This window comes from Anas platyrhynchos, chromosome 2 (genome assembly GCF_047663525.1).
Source record: "Anas platyrhynchos isolate ZD024472 breed Pekin duck chromosome 2, IASCAAS_PekinDuck_T2T, whole genome shotgun sequence".
In the NCBI taxonomy this organism is placed as follows: domain Eukaryota; kingdom Metazoa; phylum Chordata; class Aves; order Anseriformes; family Anatidae; genus Anas; species Anas platyrhynchos.
Window position 1 is genome coordinate 42,208,436 of NC_092588.1, and position 22,906 is coordinate 42,231,341.

General features: G+C 40.3%; 1 protein-coding gene across 3 annotated transcripts in view; it reads right to left on the minus strand.

The window, feature by feature from the left end:
• Positions 1-16,763: 16,763 nt before the first annotated feature.
• The window catches only part of SS18 (SS18 subunit of BAF chromatin remodeling complex), a 38,689-nt gene continuing 32,546 nt past the window's right edge, over positions 16,764-22,906 (minus strand). For all 3 annotated transcript variants that reach the window (XM_027452211.3, XM_027452210.3, XM_027452209.3), the window contains 2 exons: positions 20,547-20,680; positions 16,764-18,436 (listed from right to left, as the gene is read on the minus strand). In XM_027452211.3, the coding sequence (XP_027308012.1) occupies positions 18,410-18,436; positions 20,547-20,680 (161 nt within the window). In that variant the 3' untranslated portion in view covers positions 16,764-18,409. The remainder of the gene's footprint in view (positions 18,437-20,546; positions 20,681-22,906) is intronic.

Sequence of the window (22,906 nt, forward strand, 5' to 3'; positions counted from 1 at the left end):
AAATGTCGTATAATCACCAGCTAATTTAGATATTTGTGCAGTTGATTGAAAATATGCAAAGAAAGCAGCATTATTTAAAATTATTTTTAAATGTTTGGAATTTATTAGTTGTCTATGGAAAAGAGATAATTAAGGATTCTAAATATAATTAATGTGCTGAGATATAAAAAGCACTGCTTAGGTTAGGGGTTTTCCAGCAGTTAGCAAGATGGTTGACACTGTAATGACAATTTTACATTTAAAGATGTTTGCAGTTCACATAAATATGTATTGAAAAATAATTTCACAGTGGATGCATAAGGAATATACCTCAGTCTTCGTTTTAGAACTGTTGCACATGAACAAGTAAGTATAGGGAAGGAAAGAGGCCATGGTAGAGAAGAAAGTCCAGACTGTTACGTGACATGGATTTCCCTTGTCTTTGGCGTGTGCAGAATGCCTGCTGGAGCAAGCAAGGTGAGATGTTTATTGCTGGATGTGTTAAATGTTGATTTTTCAATTAAAAGTTGGCATAAAAATATTGCAAAGAAAGGATTTTAAAAGGGGGGGAAGGGGCATTCTTTTTTGCAAAAAGAAAACAGATTTTTTATATATATATACGTGTAATCTAATAGCTACTGGGATAGTCTTTTGATTCTTCCACTTTGATTCTTTGGAGAGAATCCAGCTCAGGATTTTTGATCACTCATGGTTTGCAGTTCTAGAGGCAGGGAGGCATCTTCTAGCAAGAGGGTGTCCAATTTAGCAGCAGGTTCAAGCAAAATGGCAGAAGACTTCCTGCAAAAGGTGACTTCTGTTTGGTTCCACGTATATCCTGTACTATCCATCGCAATACATTTGGTTTGCAGACCCTTTGCAAAGTTTACCTGTGTGTTCAAACCCAAAGAGGAAATGGGATAGGGAGGAGGTGGTGCTCTGAGAGGGTCACCTGCACCCAGTGAATCAGCCTGAGGAGTGGTCTGAGCACCCAGACATGGTCTGTTAAATGTTCAGAGGGGAAAGTCAGCCCAGAATCCATAATGGACAGCATTAAAACACCATACCATCCAGGCACCAGGCATCATGGACCTTCTGGAAGGCTCTGAAACTCAGCTGAAGGGCTGCTATGATCTAAAAGGCCTTCCAAATCATCTGCTGGCAAAAATAACACTTAGAAGACAATCTTTAAAATGCCCAAAGAATCACAAGCATGAAAACTGAATGGAAGGGTCAAGCTTCCTTGGATAGGAACCTAAGATTAAGCACAAAAAGACTTCAGCACTCACTGATTTCCAGCAGGTTATACCCACCTTAGTCTCTGAGCCACATTTTAAACTGGCATTTAACATCTAAAACTATCAAAACATAGAGTTTGCAATCAAGTACAGTGATAAATAATACTTCACCCATCAGGAGGACTAGGCTTGCCAGATTTTCCCCACACTGTGTTACTTGGTCTTTGTTTGAATAGGATGATCATTGGTCCTCGGGAAAAATAAATTCAGACTGTACAAGAGAAAGCAAAGTGCAGATGGCAAACTGAAGGCTGTAGAAAGAAATTCACTCTTCTCTAAAGGTATAAATGACAGTATTGTAAATAATGTTTCTGTATATCAGGCCAGGTAGGTTAAAAAAATATATATATTTCTGGGTGGACCAAAACTGTCGCATTTTGTCTTGGTTTTTGTCATTTGTGTCTTAGGATCCTTACTGTATCCTTCCAGCTGCCTGGCTGGATGCTGTACCTGGAGAGACTCCCTTACACTTAAGATAACCACTTAGCCTCCTGGAGAACAAGAGCAGTCAGGGCAAGACTTGTGTAACCCCAACAAACTGAAATCAATCCCTCCAGTAATGGCTTTCCCAACTCTTTGCTTTTGATTTTCTCCAAGCCAAGGAGCTTGTCTGAAGCCAAAGAAAGAGGATATGATCCACAGTTCCACTCCATGGGCATTTCATTGCTCTCTCTGAAACTAAACATTTGTCTAGAATTCACAGTTGCTTTTTGAAAGTCAGCTTTCCTTTTATTTTTTATATTTATTTATTTATTTGGGGGTGCTTTAATAACAAATTGAGGCTACAACTTTACTTAGGCTTTAAACAAACTTTAGACTCCTTGATGCTCTCTGTTCAGTTTCAATGAACACACTCTAAAGTAATGAGGACAGAAAGTTCTTTGATGTTTTCCACAGACCTCTGAGACTTAAGCAACGCCACAGCCTGTTTATAGCATAGACCTCCATTGATTATGGCAGCGTTCAGTGCCTACAATCTGCTGTCAAGCACTGTTACACCACTCCCTGTCGTAGAGTATCTTGACCTTGCATGGGCATAAGGACAGAAGAACATCTGACCTCCCAAAATGAGTTGAATGTTGTGGGCATTTATCACTTAGCCTATGCAAATGGCCTCACAATCCCAGAGGGAAAAACAGGCTGAGGTGTAAGCAAATGTAGAGCTGATGCTGGAGAGCTTGCTGCCACCTTCCTTCTCAAAAAAACATCTTCCCCTCCTTACAAGCAGACTCTTACGTGGAGACCATGCTTAACAGCCTCTCTGAATATTAGGATATTCACAACATGACAGCACATTCCTGGAATATTACTACTTGTAGTGGAAGATCACTCTGTGGAAAGAAAGAAGATAAAACTCCCAGACATGTGTTGCCTGGTTTTAGGGTATTAATGGGAAAGAGACCTCCTGAGGGATTTGTGCTACTCAGCCTATCCTCCAGCTGCAGTCTCATTTTAATGTAGGGTCTCTGCATTTGGCAAAGAAAATTGTTTTTCCAGAGAGCTTCTCTCCCACTAGAATCTCCTAAGATTCTGGTCTGGGGAGATTCGAGGGATGGCCACAGCTCTCAGGAGGCCAGAACTGCCGTGCCCCTGAGGAAGGCCTCAGCTGCCCAGGTGAGCATCAGGTGGACGAGCAGCCAGGGTACAGCAAGCAGTTGCTGGCTCTGACGAGGGTCTCCTCTCCCCTGGCATGTCCCCACCACCCAGGAAGGCCCAAACATTGTTCAGTGAGAAGAAGATAGCTGTCCTGCCTTGCTCTTGAGGCAGGGATTACGTGGTGGGATGCCATCACCAGAGGAGCCAGCCCAGCCGCCCTGCTCAGGGGAGGGACAGGAGCTGCAAAGGCATCCCCCAGACTGGATGTGCCTGCTTTCCCACAAGAGCCAGAGGAGTGTGTGTGCCAAGGAGAGCACAAATGGGCACAGAGAGGACCCTGCCAGCCCCTACCCACATATGTACACCCTTGGCTGCTTTGCTTTTCCTGAGCTGGTGTTGCCACAAGCTCTCTTACTGCTAGAGCGATCTGAGCGTACTCAGATTTTCCATACTCCTCTGGCTTGGTTCTCCCTCTTATCTCAGCTAGTGTTGTTTCCTCTCCTAGGTCTGATCAGACTAAAAATAACTCATAGAAAAATCACAACTCCAATCAGAAACAAAACAAATTATTTTAACTTTTCAGAGCAGCTGTTCTGCTCTGCCTGTAAACCCAAACGACAGGAGAAACATGATGCGCTGAGCTGAAACAAAAACCTCAGGAAGTGGGGAGGGAAACTTTGCACTGCCAAGGAAAGGATGTGGCAGCAGACCTCACAGACACACCTCCACCTTGGCTAGGGGCTGGGACACGTGTTTTGAGATGGCATTGTATTGGGTTTACATGGCAAGGGTTTGGTAGCGGGGGGGCTGCAGGGGTGGCCTCTTGTGAGCAGAGTCCAGCTCCTGCCCCGTGTCAGATCAGAGCCAGCTCCAGCTGGCTCCAAGAGGGACCTGCTGCTGGCCAGAGCTGAGCTAGGGCTGAGCCAGGCCCCTGGTGGAGCAGGCTGTCCCCCTGCAGCCCATGGGTCCCACATGGAGCAGATCTCCATGCTGCAGCCCCCCCATGGGTGGAGGAGCCCCCGGTGGAGCAGGTGGATGTGGCCTGGAGGAGGCTGCAGCCCATGGAGAGCCCCCGCAGGAGCAGGGGTCTGGGGGGAGCTGCCGCCCACCCGTGGGGGACCCGTGCTGGAGCAGTTTGCTCCTGGGGGATGGACCCCGTGGTACGGAGCCGTGTGGGAGCAGTGCTTGAAGAGCTGCTGCCTGTGGGCAGCCCACACAGGCTCAATTTGGGAAGGATGGCATCCCATGGGAGGGACCCCACGGGGAGCAGGGGCAGAGAGGGACCGTGAAGGAGTGGTGGAGACAAAGTGTCAGGGACTGACAGCAGCCCCCATTCCCCAGCACCGCTCAGGGCAAGGAGGTGGAAGAGGGTGGGTGGGGGGGAAGGTGTTTTTAGTTTGCTTTTAGTTTCTTACTGCTCTAGTGTGCTCATGATAGGCAATAAATTATATTAATGTCCCTTTGCTGAGTCTGTTTTGCCCATGACAATATCATCTCAACCCTTGAGCCTTTTCCATCGTATTTTCTCCCCCATTTCCTTTGGGGAGGGGGAGTGAGAGATAGTTGTGGTGGAGTTCAGCTGCCCAGCTGGGTAAACCTACCAGAAGTACATAGTACATAACTCCTGGGCTTCTAAACCTGTCTAGATCCATCCCAGGCAGGGGTCAGATGCCGCCGGCTTGAGGGGGAAGCCATGAATAAGGCAGAGGCAAGCTCCTGGAAGGAGCTTCCCTCTTCTGTGCTTGTTTCTGTCAAAAGGGAATGATTAAGATGACTATAAATGATATTAATGTTGTCCTTAAGAAGTCATAAGGAACTCTGCTCCGAGCCAGACTGCTGTTCCCCTGGAATGCAGAAACGTGCCTGGTTGTTTCCCAAACAGTAATTTACCACAGACAAACACAGAGCAAAAGGGAACAGGCGGTGCTGGATGGTGTTTGAGGGAGCACAAGAGCTGGGATGTGTGACTGAAGCAGCATGGCCCGGGCCCTCAGACAGCCTCACTGCCCGAGCTGGGTTCGCTAAGCGGCAGTGTGCAGCCCGGGGCATTTGTCCTCATTATGGGGTTGGTGAGGTTCAGGAGAGTTACAACAAAATATTCAGTTTAGAAACGACTTTGTTTCCATATCAGATTAGCCGTATTTCCCTTCTGTCACTGCCGTTTACAAGAGTATTGACATATAAACCAATGTTTGTTTGGTTGAGCTCATTTGAGCTCATTTTCTCTTCCTACCTATTTCCCCTCTGAAATCACAAGGTGAACTATTTGCAGAAACAATATTGTTTGATAAATATTCTCCTTTTTCCTTTTCACAAATTATCTGAGAACAGACATTGATTTTTTATTACTTTGTTCATTATCTAAAGTATTTGTCAAATTGTTTACAATAATATTCCAAACCATGCATTGCTACCAAGTGGCCTGTCACAGCTATCGTTAACAATTTTGACATAGTGATTTACTTTCTGGAGCTGAATCTTGAATAATTCTTCATGTCATTTCTGAATCCCTAAGATACTGTTAATTTACTTTGCAGAAGCATCTTGTGTTCCCTGCCATGCATCAGGATGTCACTGTGCTAGGTGCTGCACAAACACAGCACAGAAAAAATCTTATTCCAATACACAATCTAAGTCTAGGAACAAACAGGTAGCGCCAGAAATGGCTGAGCACAGAAAGAGGCATATGGGTATGACGGATACCAGTTTAGTAGGCAAGCAGTCAAAAAGTTGTCAAATATTTTTGTAGACAGCACAGCAAAGAAGAGTTCTAAGCAGAGACCAGAAAAATAAAGAGGTATTTTCCATAAGAAAAAAATTTGTTTAATCAATTTATCTGATAATAAAGGTCCCCTATATTACTTAGTATTACTTGTGCTCTTTCCAGACCTCTCAGGTTAGCTGCATGAACAACTTTGGTATCAAAACATCTAGAAAAACGGTATTGGTACAGATATTTATGACCCCCACTACCAATTTTTCTGATTAAATTTTCAGAGTAAAAGAGATCCCAAGAACAATCGCAGCAAATATAAATAAATAAATAAATAATCTACTTTACCAACCTTTACTTAAAAGACAGTTTTGTAAGTTCAGACAAGAAACATTCTCCTTTTTAAAACTGTAATATTTTACAAAATACAAAAGGCACTTTCTGCCCAAAGAGGAAACACTCTGAATAAAGAAACACGGAAAGACTCCATATAAGAAGAATTTTCCCCATAATTTTCCACAAGGAGCTCACATCTCTTTAAAACCCGTAATCACTACTTCAATATAAAAAATTGAGCTTCAGCAGAATCAGGCCAGGGCATACCATATGTGACTGCTGGGATTACATAATGGGAAAATTCTCATTGATTTTTATAAAGCATCAGATCCCAGAGATTTTAAAATTAGGCACTGAGGTTGACCCAGTTTGGGTGGAAAAAGCTCGCCGAATCCCAGGGAAGAACACAGCCCAGGGAGAAGTCTCGGGAGGCACAGTTATTTTTAACCTTTCAGACCTGCATGACAAAGAATGAATTCTGAAAACTCTGGGTAGAAAAGAGGTATTTAGTCTCAAAATTTCAGAATTCTCTCCCCTCCTCCCCCAGATCTTGACCCCAGCAGAAAACTTATATGGCAAACTTTTTTTGGATTAAGAACAAATTTTGGAGTAGACTGAAGCTACCATTTCACTCTTCCCTCCACAGGTGTGCAAGATGAAAATAAATTTTCAGGACATGATTCAACTAAAAATTAGAATTTTGAAGGCCAGAATACCAAGACCGAAAGGGTTTTCATTTTGGCTGGAATCAAGAAAAACTTGTAACCAGCCTAAACCATGGCATACACGAACTGTTTAAACTAAGAGGTGCATTATGCTCACAGCTAGCATTTGAAAACTGGTTTAAGAAATGCTGCCATTTTCCAGTGATTAAGTATGCCTCATTAGATGATTCAAACAAAATTTGATCTGGACAAGTATTCTGTTGAAATTGTAATTGAATTTTCTTTCAACCTAGTGCAGGTTTCAACCCTTCTTATAAATGTGACAGGACCATTAGCGGAATACGTTTTATCGTATGTGCAGGACAGCATTTCAGATACAAATTTGTTTATTTCTAGTGGAGTAATATTAAACAGGCATTTGTTTCAAATCAGGTGGGGATGAGATGCTTGTATTGGTATCTGATCTTATCATACAAGTGCGTATATTTTTAGCTGCTCTGAAATAGGAAGAGGGCCGAGCACACATTAGGTAGGCAATCTAGTTACACAGTGCTTGCCATTTACAGATCACAATCCTCACTGCTGCTCCAGCCTCATTACACCATATAAAAAAAGCTAGACTAGGGCTCCAGCCCTCTCCCTTTCCTTGATCTGTAAGAACAGAAAGATGGGAAAAGCAAGGAACAGGAAAGGGTAGAGAACTTGGATCTCATTTCTGAAGACCTCATGGACACAGAATGGGGAATGAGGCCAGGGAGGCTGAGCTGACTTACAACCTGTTGGCCTGTGACTTCTGTGGCCTTTCACACAGGATTTTATTAGTTGGTGTGGAAATTTTACAGCATGGGACTTTGGAGGAGCTCATGAATCCAATGGCATGGCCAGTGGCAGACAGGAGAGGACATCTGGAAACTGATCTCAGCCCTCCCTGATGCTCTCCCATTCTGGTACAGCCCCAGCTGTTTGCTGCTGGCTGTGGCCACAGGGTGCCACAGCTCAGCACCAGGCAGCTTGGGGCAGTCGTCCTGGGTGAGCTCTTCCTGCTGCCATCCCCTGTTCTCACTTCTCACTAGGGCTGTCAGGTAGGTGGCCCAAGACAACACTGCAGGGGATGTTGCTGTGAAGGGCTTGGGGGATTTACCTTGCTCAACAGAAAAACAAAACAAAACCCAGACCCAATTTTCCTTTTTTCCTGCTAAAGCCAGGTTGAATTCCTGGTTGTGTTCAAGTCTTGGCACAAACCAGAAGGCAGTGGGCACTGTGGTACTGGCAGGAGGTGGTAATGCCTTAAGCTGGTACTGCCAATGGGGACAGGAGCAAGTTCTCAGATGGAAACCATCAGCCTCACAGCCATGTTTTGTTAACAGAGTTGAACATTTATTTCTTTGCAAACTGATCCTATTTGAGTCCACCTTCCTTTTTGTAGCAGAAGAAAAATTATTCTCAACTCAGTGCCTTAGAAATTATTTTTTTTTCCTCATAACTTTCCCTAGCTCTTACAAATGTTTCCATTTTTACCTACAAATTTTAGCGATGCCACCTTTGCCCAAAAGTGCGAGGTGCAAACCTGTCCTGTTGATCCTCAGTCATCTGCTATTAGAGAGAGGAAACGAAGCACACGACCGCAGAGAGGAGCTTGGGCAAACTTCATGCTAAGGCAAGAAAGAGTCAGGTTTCATTGATCTACAACTTGACATTCAGTTCCTGCAACTGAATAGAAAAAAGGCATTTATAACCTATTAAAAACCCAAGGATGATTTTAGTCTTTTTTTTTTTTTCCCCTCATGTTGGAGAAATCAGGCTTTCAGAATAGCCTGGGAGTTGTGAATAAAGAAGAACTTTGCTATGTTTATTTAGAGAACCTAACCCCTCGGAGCCAGCATTTTCACTAATGCATTTTACATTAGCGGGCTGCATCAGGAAATCCTGACTTTTGGTGCCAGGGGGGTAATTAATATCAGATCATGTTTGCAAAATGGTTGTGTTTATGTGGGAATGAGGACTGAGCTCTAACTGTCAGGGTTTGAAGTACTCAAGTTTGCTATGGAGCTTCAACTACTTGCTGGAGAGTGGGATGCTGAAATTAAAGCACGAGGTCTCGATGGCTTGGTAGAGCTGCTGCTGCTGAAGAGAATCACGGGCTTCAGGTTTAGGAACACAATCCTGTAAGGGATGTCTGAAATGGTTTTCTTAAAAACTTCAGGAGGGTGTAGATAAAGTAGAAATGGTTCTTTTGATCCTGGTTTTGGATGTTCAAGGGAGTACCAAAATATGTGTAACATAGTCAAGCCAGGGATCAGTTCCAAGTCCCTGTGCTTAGGTAAGATCCACCTGCGGTGCCAAGTTATTTTTTCAGCACACCTCGGAAGATGTGCTCCCTTTTGTGTACACACCAGTTAGCAAGGTCAAGGCCAGGTAACCCACTGTGAAAGCCCACTGCTGCTCAGGTGCCTTGCAGGGACATCCCCACCACAAGCACTGCCTGCAGCTCCAGCCTAGACAGCTCCTGCTCAGCTGAAGGTGGTGGATGGACATCCTGAGCATCCAGTCATCTTCATCAGGTTCTCAGTACCAAAAAGAGAAACAAGCCACAGGAGAGGGTGGTGCTTCCGAACAGCCCGTTAAGTACAGAACTTGGATTCCCATCTCCCTCAAAGCCACAGTTTCTCAGCACCAATGAGGAATTTTACACTGGTGCTTCACGAGGTCAAAAACCATTCAGGAGTACAGGCCCCATGGAATCATAATGTCCTAAATTTGTGTAGGCAAAGTTTAAAGCAAAGCAACATTTTCTGAAGTTAAAAATAGGTAATGGTAGAGCTGAATAGCAGCAGCTACTGATATTCTAAATGAGTTTCACCTACAGGTTTCCCGGGCTCTAAAAGCATCCATTTCAGGGGGATGGTGCAGCTGGCAGGTTCTCTACAAGACCCTGTATTTACTCCCTTCCCATCAGATCCTTTGCTGGAAGTTCGTGGCTCCCTGGGCGGTAGTGGGGATTAAAAGTAAAGGTGTAATCTATGTTAGAGCTGATATATGTTTGGTACCATAATGAGCCAATATACTATTATGGATCTTGCGGTCGGCTCACTGCGTTTGATAAATACGATCGATGCAAGTTATTCCCCACTGACATCCACCCATCATCTTCTCTCCACATTCACCCCTTGCCAGTGGTCCTTTGGGAATAATTATCCCCACCCAGAGCCTACCTCTAATGTGCCCACTGCCTTTCCTCCTGCCATGAATTGGTCTTGTGCAGGCACTAAGATAACAAGTCTGGACTGTATCATTTTTATTGCTGTTATTTTACTAGTTCTTCGATCCTAAAATGGGGTTAGCAACCTAATCACGTGCCGTAACTATAGCAAAGATACATGTACCAAATGAATTGTTCCTCATCAGGTATTTGCATAAATGAATGTACCTAAGTCTGGGAGTAATGTCCTAAACTTGACTACTCCTCAGCAACATTTCTTAAAGATTTTGTTTTCTGTGAAGTAATAGACCACTTCTTCCTTTTCTTCTACCAATTCCTCTGGATACTTATATTTCTTTTTGTTGCTTGCCTTGGTTTTATTTCAATGTTTTAGCATCCTTTTAAGCTTAATCCTAATAATTAGACCTTTCAGGGCACTTCCTCTTTTGTCTGGAGGCACTGATGAACCTCCATACAGTGATGATTTGTACCTCTGCCTGTAGCAGAATTGCTTTAAGGACTTGCAAACTCTACTGAACTCTTTTCTGTAGACTTTTTTCCCCCATGCCATGTTTCCTTTTCATCCTCTGACACCACAGAATTTGTCTTTGTGGAAGTTTGGTGTTTGTTTGGCTTCCCAAGGAAAAGTAAACTTCCATCAATTTCAACCTAATTTGACAAATTTCACCAAATGCTGAGAGGGTCATTTTGAGACATTACATTTCCACGCAGGTCACAAAACAATCCTACTATGAGAGATTTGATAAATACTTCAGTTCATCAACAGCTGAATAGATTTTTTTTAATTGAAAAAAGTGAGAGCTCAACACTTGTTAGGCATCAGAGAATCCAACCATAAATTTAATTGACACTACCATGCAAAAAGTGAGAAATATTGGCTCTGCTGTTCAAAAAATTACTTGCTTCTCTCTTTCCTTTTCTAAGAGCGGACTCTTATCACCTCGTGATCTCTTACTCAAGAGATGTGTTGATTCCTCTTCTGTGTTCATTCTCACAAGTGAAGACCTTCTCCATTTGGCTGCTTTCCCCATACCTCCCACATCAAAACTCTAAGAACCCACCTGTACGTTGCTGCATTCACTTCCCAAGAGATGCTTGCATAGATACAATTCCTCATTACCATCAACACCTGCATTTCAGATTATTCAGCTCGGTTAGTCGCAGAATGCCCCAGTGCACCTCAAGCAGATCTAGTCTGAAGTCTAGAGCAAACGCTCGCCACAATGACAGCATTTGCTCTCTTCCCATTTATTACTGCCACAGATTCACAATTGGTCTATTTTCTGCATACCTCAGAGAAGATACACTGGCGAATTCACTGATATGCTTGTCCTTCCTGAAGAAGTTCTGCAAATATTAATACTCAAGCCTTGTAAATATAAGCATCTTTTTGTAAAAACAGTTGTGATTTTGATAATAGTCTGAGCATCTTTCTGTATATCCCTCTATTTATTGCATTTACACACAGACATCTGGAATTTTACACAGAGCCTTCCCAGACCAGTAGAGAAGGTGGTCTCAAAACACATATCAAGAGAGTAACTACAGATGATCTTATCAAAGGGGGAAGCTCCACAAAGAACTGCTATCACTGCAGGCATCTTCCAGCAACTCCACCAGCAATTGTACCTTTGCATCCATGCCAAGTTTCAAGGTAAGTCTTGCCTGCTGCCCTTCTAGATGAGCATGGCCAAAAGTTGAGCTATCATGCCTTACAAAAGGAATCAGGAAAGATGACTGACATGGTTTCATCTAATGGATGAGAGAGAGCAACAGCAACAAAGGAGAGAGCTTCCTGTTTTTCACCTAAATATACTATTTGTAGGCACAGCTAGTAACATAGGGTAGTCTGCATTTAATGTTGTATGACCCACATGTTGCAAAGATGCAAATACACTCCAGCCAGCATGACATATACAACAGCATCCAGCAACAACTGTCAGTGGAAAAACCAGCAGCCCAACAAAAGGTGCTTCAGCCCACCAGCTCACTTCAAAGACTGCTACGAAGTGGTAGTGCAGACGTACTGCCAAGTGTTCATTTAATAGTGACCAGCTGCCAATGTCATTAAAGTAATTATAATGGGGGAGATTATCAATAAAACTTAGTTGCCAGGTCACTATCATCATGCTTGGCCCATAGACCTCAGGTCTACCATGTCTTAAACTAATGCAGCTGAACTCATTCACCTCCATGTTCCTTACTCACTCCTCCAAGTGGGTCTCACATATGATCCTAGCTTTCTGCCTTCCTGCCCAGAGAGCAGGAAAACACAAAATAATGGAAAATAGAAGGGCAAGGAATACAAGCAGAACCAAGTTTCTGCGGTAATAAAATATCAGTGCTGCCTTTATAGCAACAGCATAGCAACAATCATAACAAGCACCAGTGAACACCAGGCTCCATTAGAGATGTTAGCCTGCACGCAAGGTATTTGTAGTGGTTACGGATTTCCTGGTACCCACCAGGCATCCTTTCATCTGCAGTCCTAAAAATCAACCACTTGCCATCAGCAAAAACTTTGGGGGATACAACAGAAACCCACACAGTTACCTCAGGTTTGCTGTGTTCTTCTCTTCACTGCCTATATGAATAGCAAAGCAAATGATACATGTGAAACCAGCATCAGGATAGTGGAAACCTTGCCATATTCATGTGTGCCCGCATTGGGCTTAAAAAATTTAAAACTCTGGCATTTATTAGCAGAGCTTTTTTCCCAAACGTTCTAAGTAAGATATTTCATGGCAGAAGAGCCTTGGGAGCAACCGTATAGATGTAGTGAGGTAGGTGCTCATATAAAAAAGCTAGCTCTAAAACGATCTCTACCATTGCTAGGGAAACAAAGATAAAAAAGGATACACAGATCATTAACCTTTGAGAATGACACCATGTCAGCTTGACAAGAAACTACCGTAACAAGTAAGGCCATTAACAAGTATTTAGACAAACTCTAAGAAGGATGGCACTTGTTTTTACTGTAGCCCTGCAGAGAACAAGTCTGAAGGCTCTGGGGTGAGCAGCGCTGTTACTGGAGACGGAAAATTCTTCACTTGACCTGAAGTTTGCTGAAAAACAGTTCAGGAGACAGAACTGGTATAACAATTTCATGGAAACAAAACGTGTATTTCTACCAAACCTGCCCTAGCAAATGGCATTTTTCTACAAATGCATCTGTAATGGACCTGTGTCAAGATGCCAGCACACTTCTGGCAACACCAACTGCAGCAGGTGATTAGAATTTATGCTGTGTAAAATTAACTTTCAGACGCAATGAAAATTATGAACCAAAATGCAAAAGCATTTATATGGCAATTCACCTACCCTATTTGTTTAAAAAGTGTCAAGTGAGTATAATGCTGTGTTCTGAAGGACTCAGACTAACAGTACTGGTGTTCTAGCAGCTTTCTTTCCATCCCCAAGCTCTTTCCCATCTGAAACCTGATGTGAGAGCACGCAAAGCCTCCTAAATACTGTACTACCTTCATTTCTTAAGATGAAGTGAAGAATGGTAAATGAAGAATGGTAAAGGAAAATTAGAAAACCTTATCTATAGAAAAATGAAAACATCCGTAAAATAATGAAGATGGTAAAACATAGGCATGGAAACACATCCTGCTAAATTAGTCAAGATCTTGAAAAACTATCACAGAAGGATTATGAGAATTGACTGAAAGCATCCAGCAAGTTTGAAATAGAAGTACCTCAATGGTCATACAAGTTTTGTGATATATCCCACCATGCTCTGGTTTAACCTGGCTAAGCACCACACAGCCTTTTACTCACTCCCCATCCCATTGGAAATGGAACACAGAATAAGGTAAAGTGTGAGAGAACGCAAGAATTAATATAAGGACAGCTTAAAAAAATAAATAAAAGAGAAAAAAAAAAAAAAAAAAAAAAAAACACAAGTGATGCACAATGCAATTGCTCACCAGCAGCTAACTGATGCCCAGCTAGTCTCCGAGCAGCAGCCGCCCCCCAACCACCTCCCCCCGCTTTATTGTTCACACAGCACCATATGCTGTGGGATATCCCTTGGCCAGTTGGGGTCAGCTCCACTCCCAGCTCTGTGCACACCCCCAGCCTCCTCCTGGCAGGTCGGTGTGAGGAGCTGTGAAGTCCTTGACTTAGTGTAAGCGCCACTCTGTAGCAACTAAAACATCGTTGTGTTACCAGCATTTTTCTCATCCTCAATCCAAACAGAGCCTTTCTGGCTACTAGGAAGAAAATTAACTATATCCCAGCAGTTACACATTGTAACTGGGAAAAAAAATCATTTTCTGAACAGAGCAATGCACCTCCAGTTCAGTTCGCTTTAGTTCTGCAACCTAAAGCAACAGCCTGGTGCTAATGATGCCCATTACCTGCTTTGGCAGAGTAATATTCTGAAAATTCAGAAGAAAAAAAACAAAAACAAAATCTAAGTATACACCCAATACTGACTGTCAAGAAGGAACTAGGAGAAATTTCTTCCAAACTCTATCATGCTGCTCGTTGCATAAAGCTGCGAAGCACGACACTTGGTGTTATTTCAAAAGAAACCATTTAATCAGATCTAATGCTACTGTACATATTTGTATATATAATTTCCTTTTTATAAATCCTACACCCCTAACCCTAAGAATACACTGTATTGAGTTTGCAGTTGTGCATGTTGTAAAAAATGTTTCTTATTACAGATTTAAAGGTGTTACCTTCAATTTTCATCATATTGGCTGCACCCTTGCAAAACCTACTGTTTATTACATAAATTGTTTTACACGTACTGATTTTTGAAATAAAGAAACCCCATACCCACTGAACAGAAGTTTACTGAACTAGCCACAGAACTTCTCCTGACATTTAATTAACTCCGTATGATTAAGCTGGAATTATCCCATCCGGTACCTACTACACTGTTACTATGTTGTATTTGTACACATAACCATTTAGTAAGTTCTGCTGTGGTCAGCTGCATTTCCTCAAAGTTTTAGGTGCTGAATAATCTAAGTAGCACCATTTCCACCTCACTGTAATACCTGAACATGTATTCTTTTCTCCATTTCATTTAGTAAGTGTTAATCAGTGGTCCCAACAGATCTCTGGCATAATTTGTTACCAATCTTCATCATTCTTTATATTTAACATTTATTCCTACTCTCCTCCCCTCCCACTTCATCTGATTTCCAGAGCTTCAGAGTCCACCCTACTGGATATTACATCTTTATGGTAGCTTCTCAGAGGTTTTCAAGAACTGCGAATGTAAAAAGAGCAATTCCACTGGATTTTATTACAAATCTCTTAAAGTAATCCTAATCAATTAAGATAGTTTTCTTGTTTTTATTTATCATCTAGTATACTATTTCTTTAATATAAAGTACTATAAGATGACAAATGCTTAAATCTATACTTTTTTTTTTAAACTTACTACTTTAATCAGTTTTCTTTTCACTTTAGAAGGTGCATCTGGGTTCACTTCATAGGATTTAAGTTACTTTATAGTACAGCAACTTCACCTCTTATTTTATGTTACAGAAACTGTTGCCTGCATAGAAGTATCAGCTACTTACTTTTTATATTTCTTCAGGGCTTCTGGCTGAATTCCACCTGGACTTGCTGATGTAACAATTTCTTTTCATTTTTATAAATTTAAGTATTGCCACCTTTTTGGAATCTGAGATACTTTTTATTTTTAAAAACGACATTAAAGTATGTTCCAGCATTCTCTATGGTAAGAGCTGCACAAGTACAATGATATTTTTGCATTGAAGTCTCTTGCCCTTCTTTATCAGGAGTATTTTCTTAAAAAGTCAATTACTTTAAACATTTAAAACTGATTTTAGGAAAATAAAAGAGCGTCTATTTGCAGAAAGATACTCTTGTTCTGCTTTATAAAACAGCATGCTTGCTTACAGATGTTAGAACATGGTGAAGTCAATTCAATTCCAAACAGCTCACCATTTTTTGCCTATTCTGACTCCTTAACAGAGCAGAAAAGATGACAAAACTGTCTGGAAAGTAAGAGCAAAATATGATGGCAGAAGTCACAGCACTTCAATAATTAAAAATCATTTAATTCGTTAACTACTCTTCTTTACTCTTTGGAAATTTGTACCGTTTCTGTTCACATACTTCATATGCTTTGTCAGACTCCCATGCAGCTCTTATTTTTTACACTCTGTAAAATGTAACACCTTTTATATAACACCTTTTTCACAAGTTTGGTATTGGTTGGTTTTTAGTTAATAAATAATAATTACTAAAATGAACCTTGTATCTTGCTGTTTCATCATCATGCTCCTGTTGTGCATGCCAGCTTCTTTTTGCTTAGGGAAAATTGGTTCTTTTTTAATATATAATTTTGGTAGGAATACTCACTTTTGAGTGGAGCCGTTTCCTCTTGAGTTGTTCTGCTGGCATAGTATCAGAGGAATAAGGTAATTTTTGTCACCACCAATTAAAAAGTTTTACGAAACAGGACCGTTATAAAACAATTAAACCTTGAAAATGCAGTAGTCTCTAGGAGGGAAACCCTGGAGGAAATTCTGCTTATTAAAATTGCAATTTTAGTTTCCATTAAAAAGGAGAATAAGACAACAGAAGATGGGCTGGCAAGACAAATTATTTCTTAATGTCAGTTGAGCTTATTTCAAATGAGATAACATATCTACACCAGGTTGGGTTCAACACATTGTTGCCTCCTCAACTCATTTATCTAATTCAGTCATCTTGATTATAGCCTCATGGACCTTCATTTTCAGAGGAAGAATTTCGTAACAAACAACCTACACAACATGCTGATTACTGAACAGTTAATTCTAATTAACTTGGCTATGGCAAGAGAATTTTGATAAAGTCCTCGAATGCAAATACAGTTTGGCTATCCTGGCCAAACTTCTCTAAAATAAAAACCCACAGCAGAGTCTCCAGATGAGACATCAGAGTGATAGGGATCTAATTTAAAGAAACAAATGAGAAAATTAAAATCACAAATAATTTATTCTTCCGTTAGAATTGATGGAGTACAGTTTTAAATAGCAATGAAGTACACAGTGGTGGAAAATTGGCACAGAACCTACAAGCATTTCATTCATAACGTTCCTCATGCCGTATCTGTTCAAATCTTGATGTGTATTTTCTATCAAACCACTTTAAGAAAAAATTGTTTTCCCTTTAAAAGTGAGTAAATTGAAAATCTTGTCTTCCATATATATTGTCACACATAATATGGACACCATTTTTTTTCCCCTACCATGATCACCAACTGAAAAAATAAGATTTTACTCCTGGGCTAGTCTTCAATTTTGTCCTTTATAAACATTGCCAGGAATTCTTGAATACACATCCCTGCACAAAAGAATATTCATTTATCTGATACACTGTTGCAGGACAGTCTCAAACCCATTTTTTTTTGTGTACTATGCTACTGATCAAGGTGCTGCCTCTATCTCACATGCAACACTATAAGCATTAATGCAGTTCAAAACAAAATTTGGCATTTACCTCACCAACAGGTTTTGTATTTGATGTTGTAAAACGTCCCTTGGTCTCATGTTAACCAATAAGAAAAATGGACACACACACAAAATGCCCCCTTTCTAAAGATATTAACTCCCACTCAGGAAAGTTTAGATAGGTTTTACAAAGTCTTCTAGGCTATTTTGATACATACAAATTATTCAACTAAAGGTTAAAATACACTTATACAATACAGTCCTGTCCTCCATATTCTTTTTCAAGTTCTTTGCATATTCAAGCCAAGTAAAATTAACACTTCTCATTCTTTGTTATTGCAATTATTAAGAGGGATTACAGCTTACTTATGTGAAGCTGTGACAAAACACTTGAGAAATACAACCCAAATGTTTATCTTGTTACCCAAAAAATGTCGCAGAAAATTGTCAAACTATGTTAGAAACCATTTTTACAAAAATGCTTCACTCAGAAAAATCGAAAAGCTTAAAAAATTAATCTTTGCACAAGACTATACCGTTCTTAATTATGTTCCCATTTAGTTAACTGGGATTCTTATTCTTTGTACATGAACCTATCAATGATGTGTGATGCTCTTCATCTTTTTTCACTGTTATCTTTATTGTACACCATTTCGAGACTTACACGACCAAGCACTTATGCCCCTACCCATTTTTAACTGTGGATTTCTTATCCTGCCCAGCGAGTAGTGTACTGTCTTGCATATTCACCACATGAAAAACATAATATACAAAATATTGCTGCTGTAAAAAGTGTGCATTTCCCCTTTTCCCCTACAAAAGAAATCTGTGGAAAAAATATTAAATTCCCATAACCTTCATAAACATACAAAGCTGTTCGCACCTTTCAGTCTGTAACAGTCTATTTGATATACAGTTCTCAACTCACTGCAAATTGTTATGTCACATATTTTCTGTCCAATATTGCCATCTAGAGTAGAGACGTGAAATCAGTTTCTGAGAAGCTACAGTCTTTAACAATTAACCCATAAAGACTGTATACCGTAAAACAGCCACAAGATTTTTCCAAAAACTAGATGGAATGGGAGGTTCTCATCTCAGGAAGGTGTCCACAGTGCTGAGAAGACAATATGGCTGCTAATAGATATTGCCTACCGGAATGTGAATACTTTTCACTGTTGGTAATTTCCATACTGACCCTAAAAAGAAAATTCAAAACATAATTAGACCACAAGGTATGTTGTACTGTATTAAAAGCTGAAATCGGATCATCTTCTAAAGAAACTATGATGCTAAGAGGTGGACACAAATGACAGCAAATGGTAAACTGAGTTGACTAAGTATAGAGCTTCGGCTCAGTAAAAATCATTCGTTTTAATGCAAGATGAAATGGATTTAAAGCAAGGAATCTAATTTGATCAGAATGGTTTGCCTTTTAACTTAATACACTGCTGTAAAATTTGCAGAACACCACCGAAACTGAAAGACAGTAATTATTTCCCCCCTAAACTTCAAAAACTTATTTTAAAAAGACAAGGTCACCTAAATTCAAGCAATTTAGAAGGCTAACCTGCTTCCAGAGATACCTAAAAAATTCATCTATCAAACATCACGGAACAGACCGATATGTAGCTCAAACACCAAGGTACACAAAGAATTAGTAAGCTTATCCTACTAGAATCAATTATTCCATAAATCCATTTCATAGAACTATTACCTTCATTGATAACATCACATACTGCAGAGGAGAGCAGAGGTGAAAGCATCAGTGCTACAAGCTTATCATGATCCTTCACCACAGGGTTCAAGGTTTGTAGCAACAAGGAGAGTGCTATGAAGCAAACATTCTCCAAAGCGCAGCCTCAGCACTATTCCACGTTAAGTACCATCACAATATGGCAATACTTTAAATTTCATTTTTATGTTACAGTGTCAGTTTTTTCCAGTGTATTATGCCAATCGGGAAGAAAAAATTCAGACCAGATGAGAACTTAAGCAGTGCAATTCCTCTGGGAATGGCTAGCACAAAAGTGTGGAGAGGTCTTTTATAATTCTGTTTCCCTGTAGAACTTACATTGCACAACCTGAAGGACTAGAGCATACCTACAGAGGGTTATCAACTTCTATTGCAAAGAAAGCTGGAAAATACTCAAACTGAAATTGTTTCCTTAACTCTACATGTGCCACCACCTCAGCACTTTCGTTTAGCTCATTCTTTATATGAGGAAGCTATTAGGTCAGTGCACGAGCATCTTGTTTTCATTTCAATAATTATAAATGTATCTCTAAATTACCACACTAAAAGAGTTTTGTCTGTTTCTTCTTCCTTGCCTTTTCTAATTTCTGTAGAGAGGGAGCCAACTGCTCTCCTTTAGAAACGCTGGTAGTTGTTGCTACTCCAACTTCTAAAGGAGAGTTCTTAAATTCAACTGATCTTCTACTGACATTATCAGGAATATATTATTATTTTTTAAACACTAAAATCTCAACTGTATCTTAAAATGAAGATAACTAAAATGTTATTTATGGCAGGGAAAATAATACTGTATGTTTCAGTGACATTCCTGAACTATTTATACTGCAAGGATTTGATTTTTTAGGGTTCAGTACATCCTACAGGAATAACATCTATTTTATACTTCAGGACCACAGATTGTGTTTCTTGTTTTTCTTCCCCCCAGGAGTCCTCCAGTACAACTCCAGCCTAGTGTTTTGGTGCGGTATTTTTATTTGTTTTAAACTTATCTTAGAAGCAATGGAAAAGAAAGTTGATTTTCTGGTCACTTCATTCCCATGTTTAGTGTCCCTCTAATACTGCTCAGAAGAAGCCTGTGCAAAAAAGGCTTGCTATCTCCTCACACACCTCTACAGTACGAAGTTGTACACCTGAGGTGCTTCTGCAACTGGAAACAAGGATTACTGGATTCCTGTTTGTGGAAAAATCAATTAAATCATTTTTACTGCAACGCAGTTATGATCCAGCATGAGATTTAGCAACCTCAATTTTCATATTTGTCATTCCGTATTAGGCTATGAAATGGATCAGCTTAATTTTTACAGCCCACCAGTATTGTCTGGAGGGTCTCACTTTGCCAAATTGCATTGAACTTTGCAAACTCGGGGAAGAATGATTAAACACACCTCTAGACAAACGCTTCTGGATATCTTACCTGGAAACAACACCCAAGAGAACTACACATACACACCAGAGATCATGTCCTCAGATTTGTCAGTTTAAATGTCACAAGAAACTAAAGTTACCAAAGGAATGTGTAAGAATCATAACTTTGTGACTGAATGAGGGAATACCTGGTCATATCCATAAGGCCTCTGCTGTGGTGGCTGTGGTGGCCCAGGCTGTGTGGGTCTGTATCCCCCATACTGCTGTCCTTGTCCTTGTGGGTAATTGGGATACTGAGGTCCAGGACCACTCTGGGAAGGGCCTGGAGAATGTTAACATGGAAATGAAAAGAAGAAAAAGATTGCTTAAGTAGTTAGGAAACAAACAGGAAAAGCATTGGATTTTTACAACCGAGCAGGACTAAGTGTCACAACCATGCAACTAGGTCTTTCGTCTAAGAACACGTTAGGGATCAGCAGTCGTCCTCTCACCCTTAAAAAAGCACCTTACCTGACATGGCCTGTGCTCCAACCATTGATTTTTTTATTTTTTATTTTTAATTCCCAGTGCACATAGTTCCACACATGAGGTCACAGAACAGAGAAGAACGAGGCAAGAAGTGATAAACTATAAACATGGGCACTCTCCATTTAGGGGGCACACTCTCCTCCTGCTGCGTGCTACTCCAGTTCAGGACTTCCTAATGCCAGGAGCAGCCATATGATCAACTGCATTCAGTATTTGGACTCTGAAGAGATCAGTAGTGCTGCACTGCCAAAAAGTCAGTTCTCACACCACAGCAGGCAATCATAAATGGGATGTCAGGCAAGCGAGTTACGTGCATAAAATGTGAGATGTGACAACCGGTAAATGCTATTGTAGGATGAAAAAAGGGCACCGTCTACTCCCTACTCTTCTAGTCATCTTAACTTTCCAGGAATAGGATAGAAAAGAACTTTGGTTCCAGCCTTTTTTGGCTGTAAGAAGCAGCAGCTCTTTTGTCAGGACAAACTGTCACTGTTCACAGGGACTCAGCCTGTCTACCACGGGAAGCTGCACGTTGCTACCATCAAGCAAAGCAGACATATTCCAAATAAAATTAACCTCATCCCTTCCTGCCTTGGGAGACAGGAAGTACAGAGTAATTCAGTGCCACTAGCTATTTCAACACCGTGCCTTAAAAACTGGCATAGATAGTATGGAAGAGCTGAGACTCCACGCATGTGCCTTCTTTAAAATCAAAACCACATCAGCTGGTAACTTTTAGTAATTCTGGATCCACGAAATGGTCAGAAAGATGACCTAGCAAAGAAAAGCTCCACAGCCTATTATCATTCTCCTCAGGTCTCAAGTCTCCTTGAACTATGCAGTTTCAGCTTTGAACAGTGGGACAAAAATCTTAAAGATTTATAATAATGACTGAGATGCTGATTTATTTTTGCAAATTAGAAAGCAATTAAATATTAAATCGAGCAAGGGTACTATATCCTAAAAAGTGCTGTGTTCATCTGACAAATGAAACTTAGCTTTATTTATTCATGGTAACTCTTTATGGTTGAATTCTAAATATTCAGTGATAGATTTTATAAAATAAAAATGGGAACTATTAATTTGGGACTTTGATACCTATTTTTGCTTTAAAAATTTGAAAAGTTTGTGTTAAAAATGCTCTAAGTAGCTGCAACAGATATCTTTATCCCTTTCCTCTACTATTTCTTAACCTAAGTTTTCAGAATAAAATTTTTCTTTTCTGACGACATTCAGAATAGTAAGCTAGATAGATCTCCAGTCTGTTATTATGTTAAGCTTAGCAGAATTTAAGTAAACAAACATTTTAGAACTATTAATTTATGTATAACATACCAAAGGAGGAATTTTTTAAATCTCAGCATATCCCCTTAAAACTCAACTCAACATAACTGGATTTAATGCAAACCTTGGAAATGCCATGGGATTTTATCTCCATGGCAAAGTAGTCAGCGATGGAATTCCATGTTTACCCACAATGCTGGAAGTCTTAGCGTATAAACCTACCACAAACCTAAAAGTCAGAATATATGGAACTAGATTTCAGAGATTCCTTCTCATATTCTGTACCTTTTAAGATAAATAGGTACAGCTTTACAATATGCAATCAAGCAAAAACCTACGATCAGTATTTTCAGTATGATTTTCTCACTTACAGCTTTCAAAAATAATGCACAAAAATTCCATACTACTATAAGTTTCCTGTTTGGGAGGTTCTCCTTGAATCCAAAGGATACATCATCTCGCTTGTGGCAGACGGTTTCTCGTTCCTGACATACACTGCAAGGTTTGCACTACCAGTGCAAGCATTTCTAAGAAAAATTCTTAGAAAGCATCATAGCTAATGATATTCTTGTACTCATCAGTAGATAAAGGAATGTTAGCAGAATGATTCATTTATGTTTGATGAAATTTTTAAATAGTTTTTTAAAATCTTGTTCTAAATGCCAAATCCAGAGGTGAAGGGGTATACATGGCTCTATGCCATCTTTGTGCCCTCTAGATTCTATGTTCATCTACA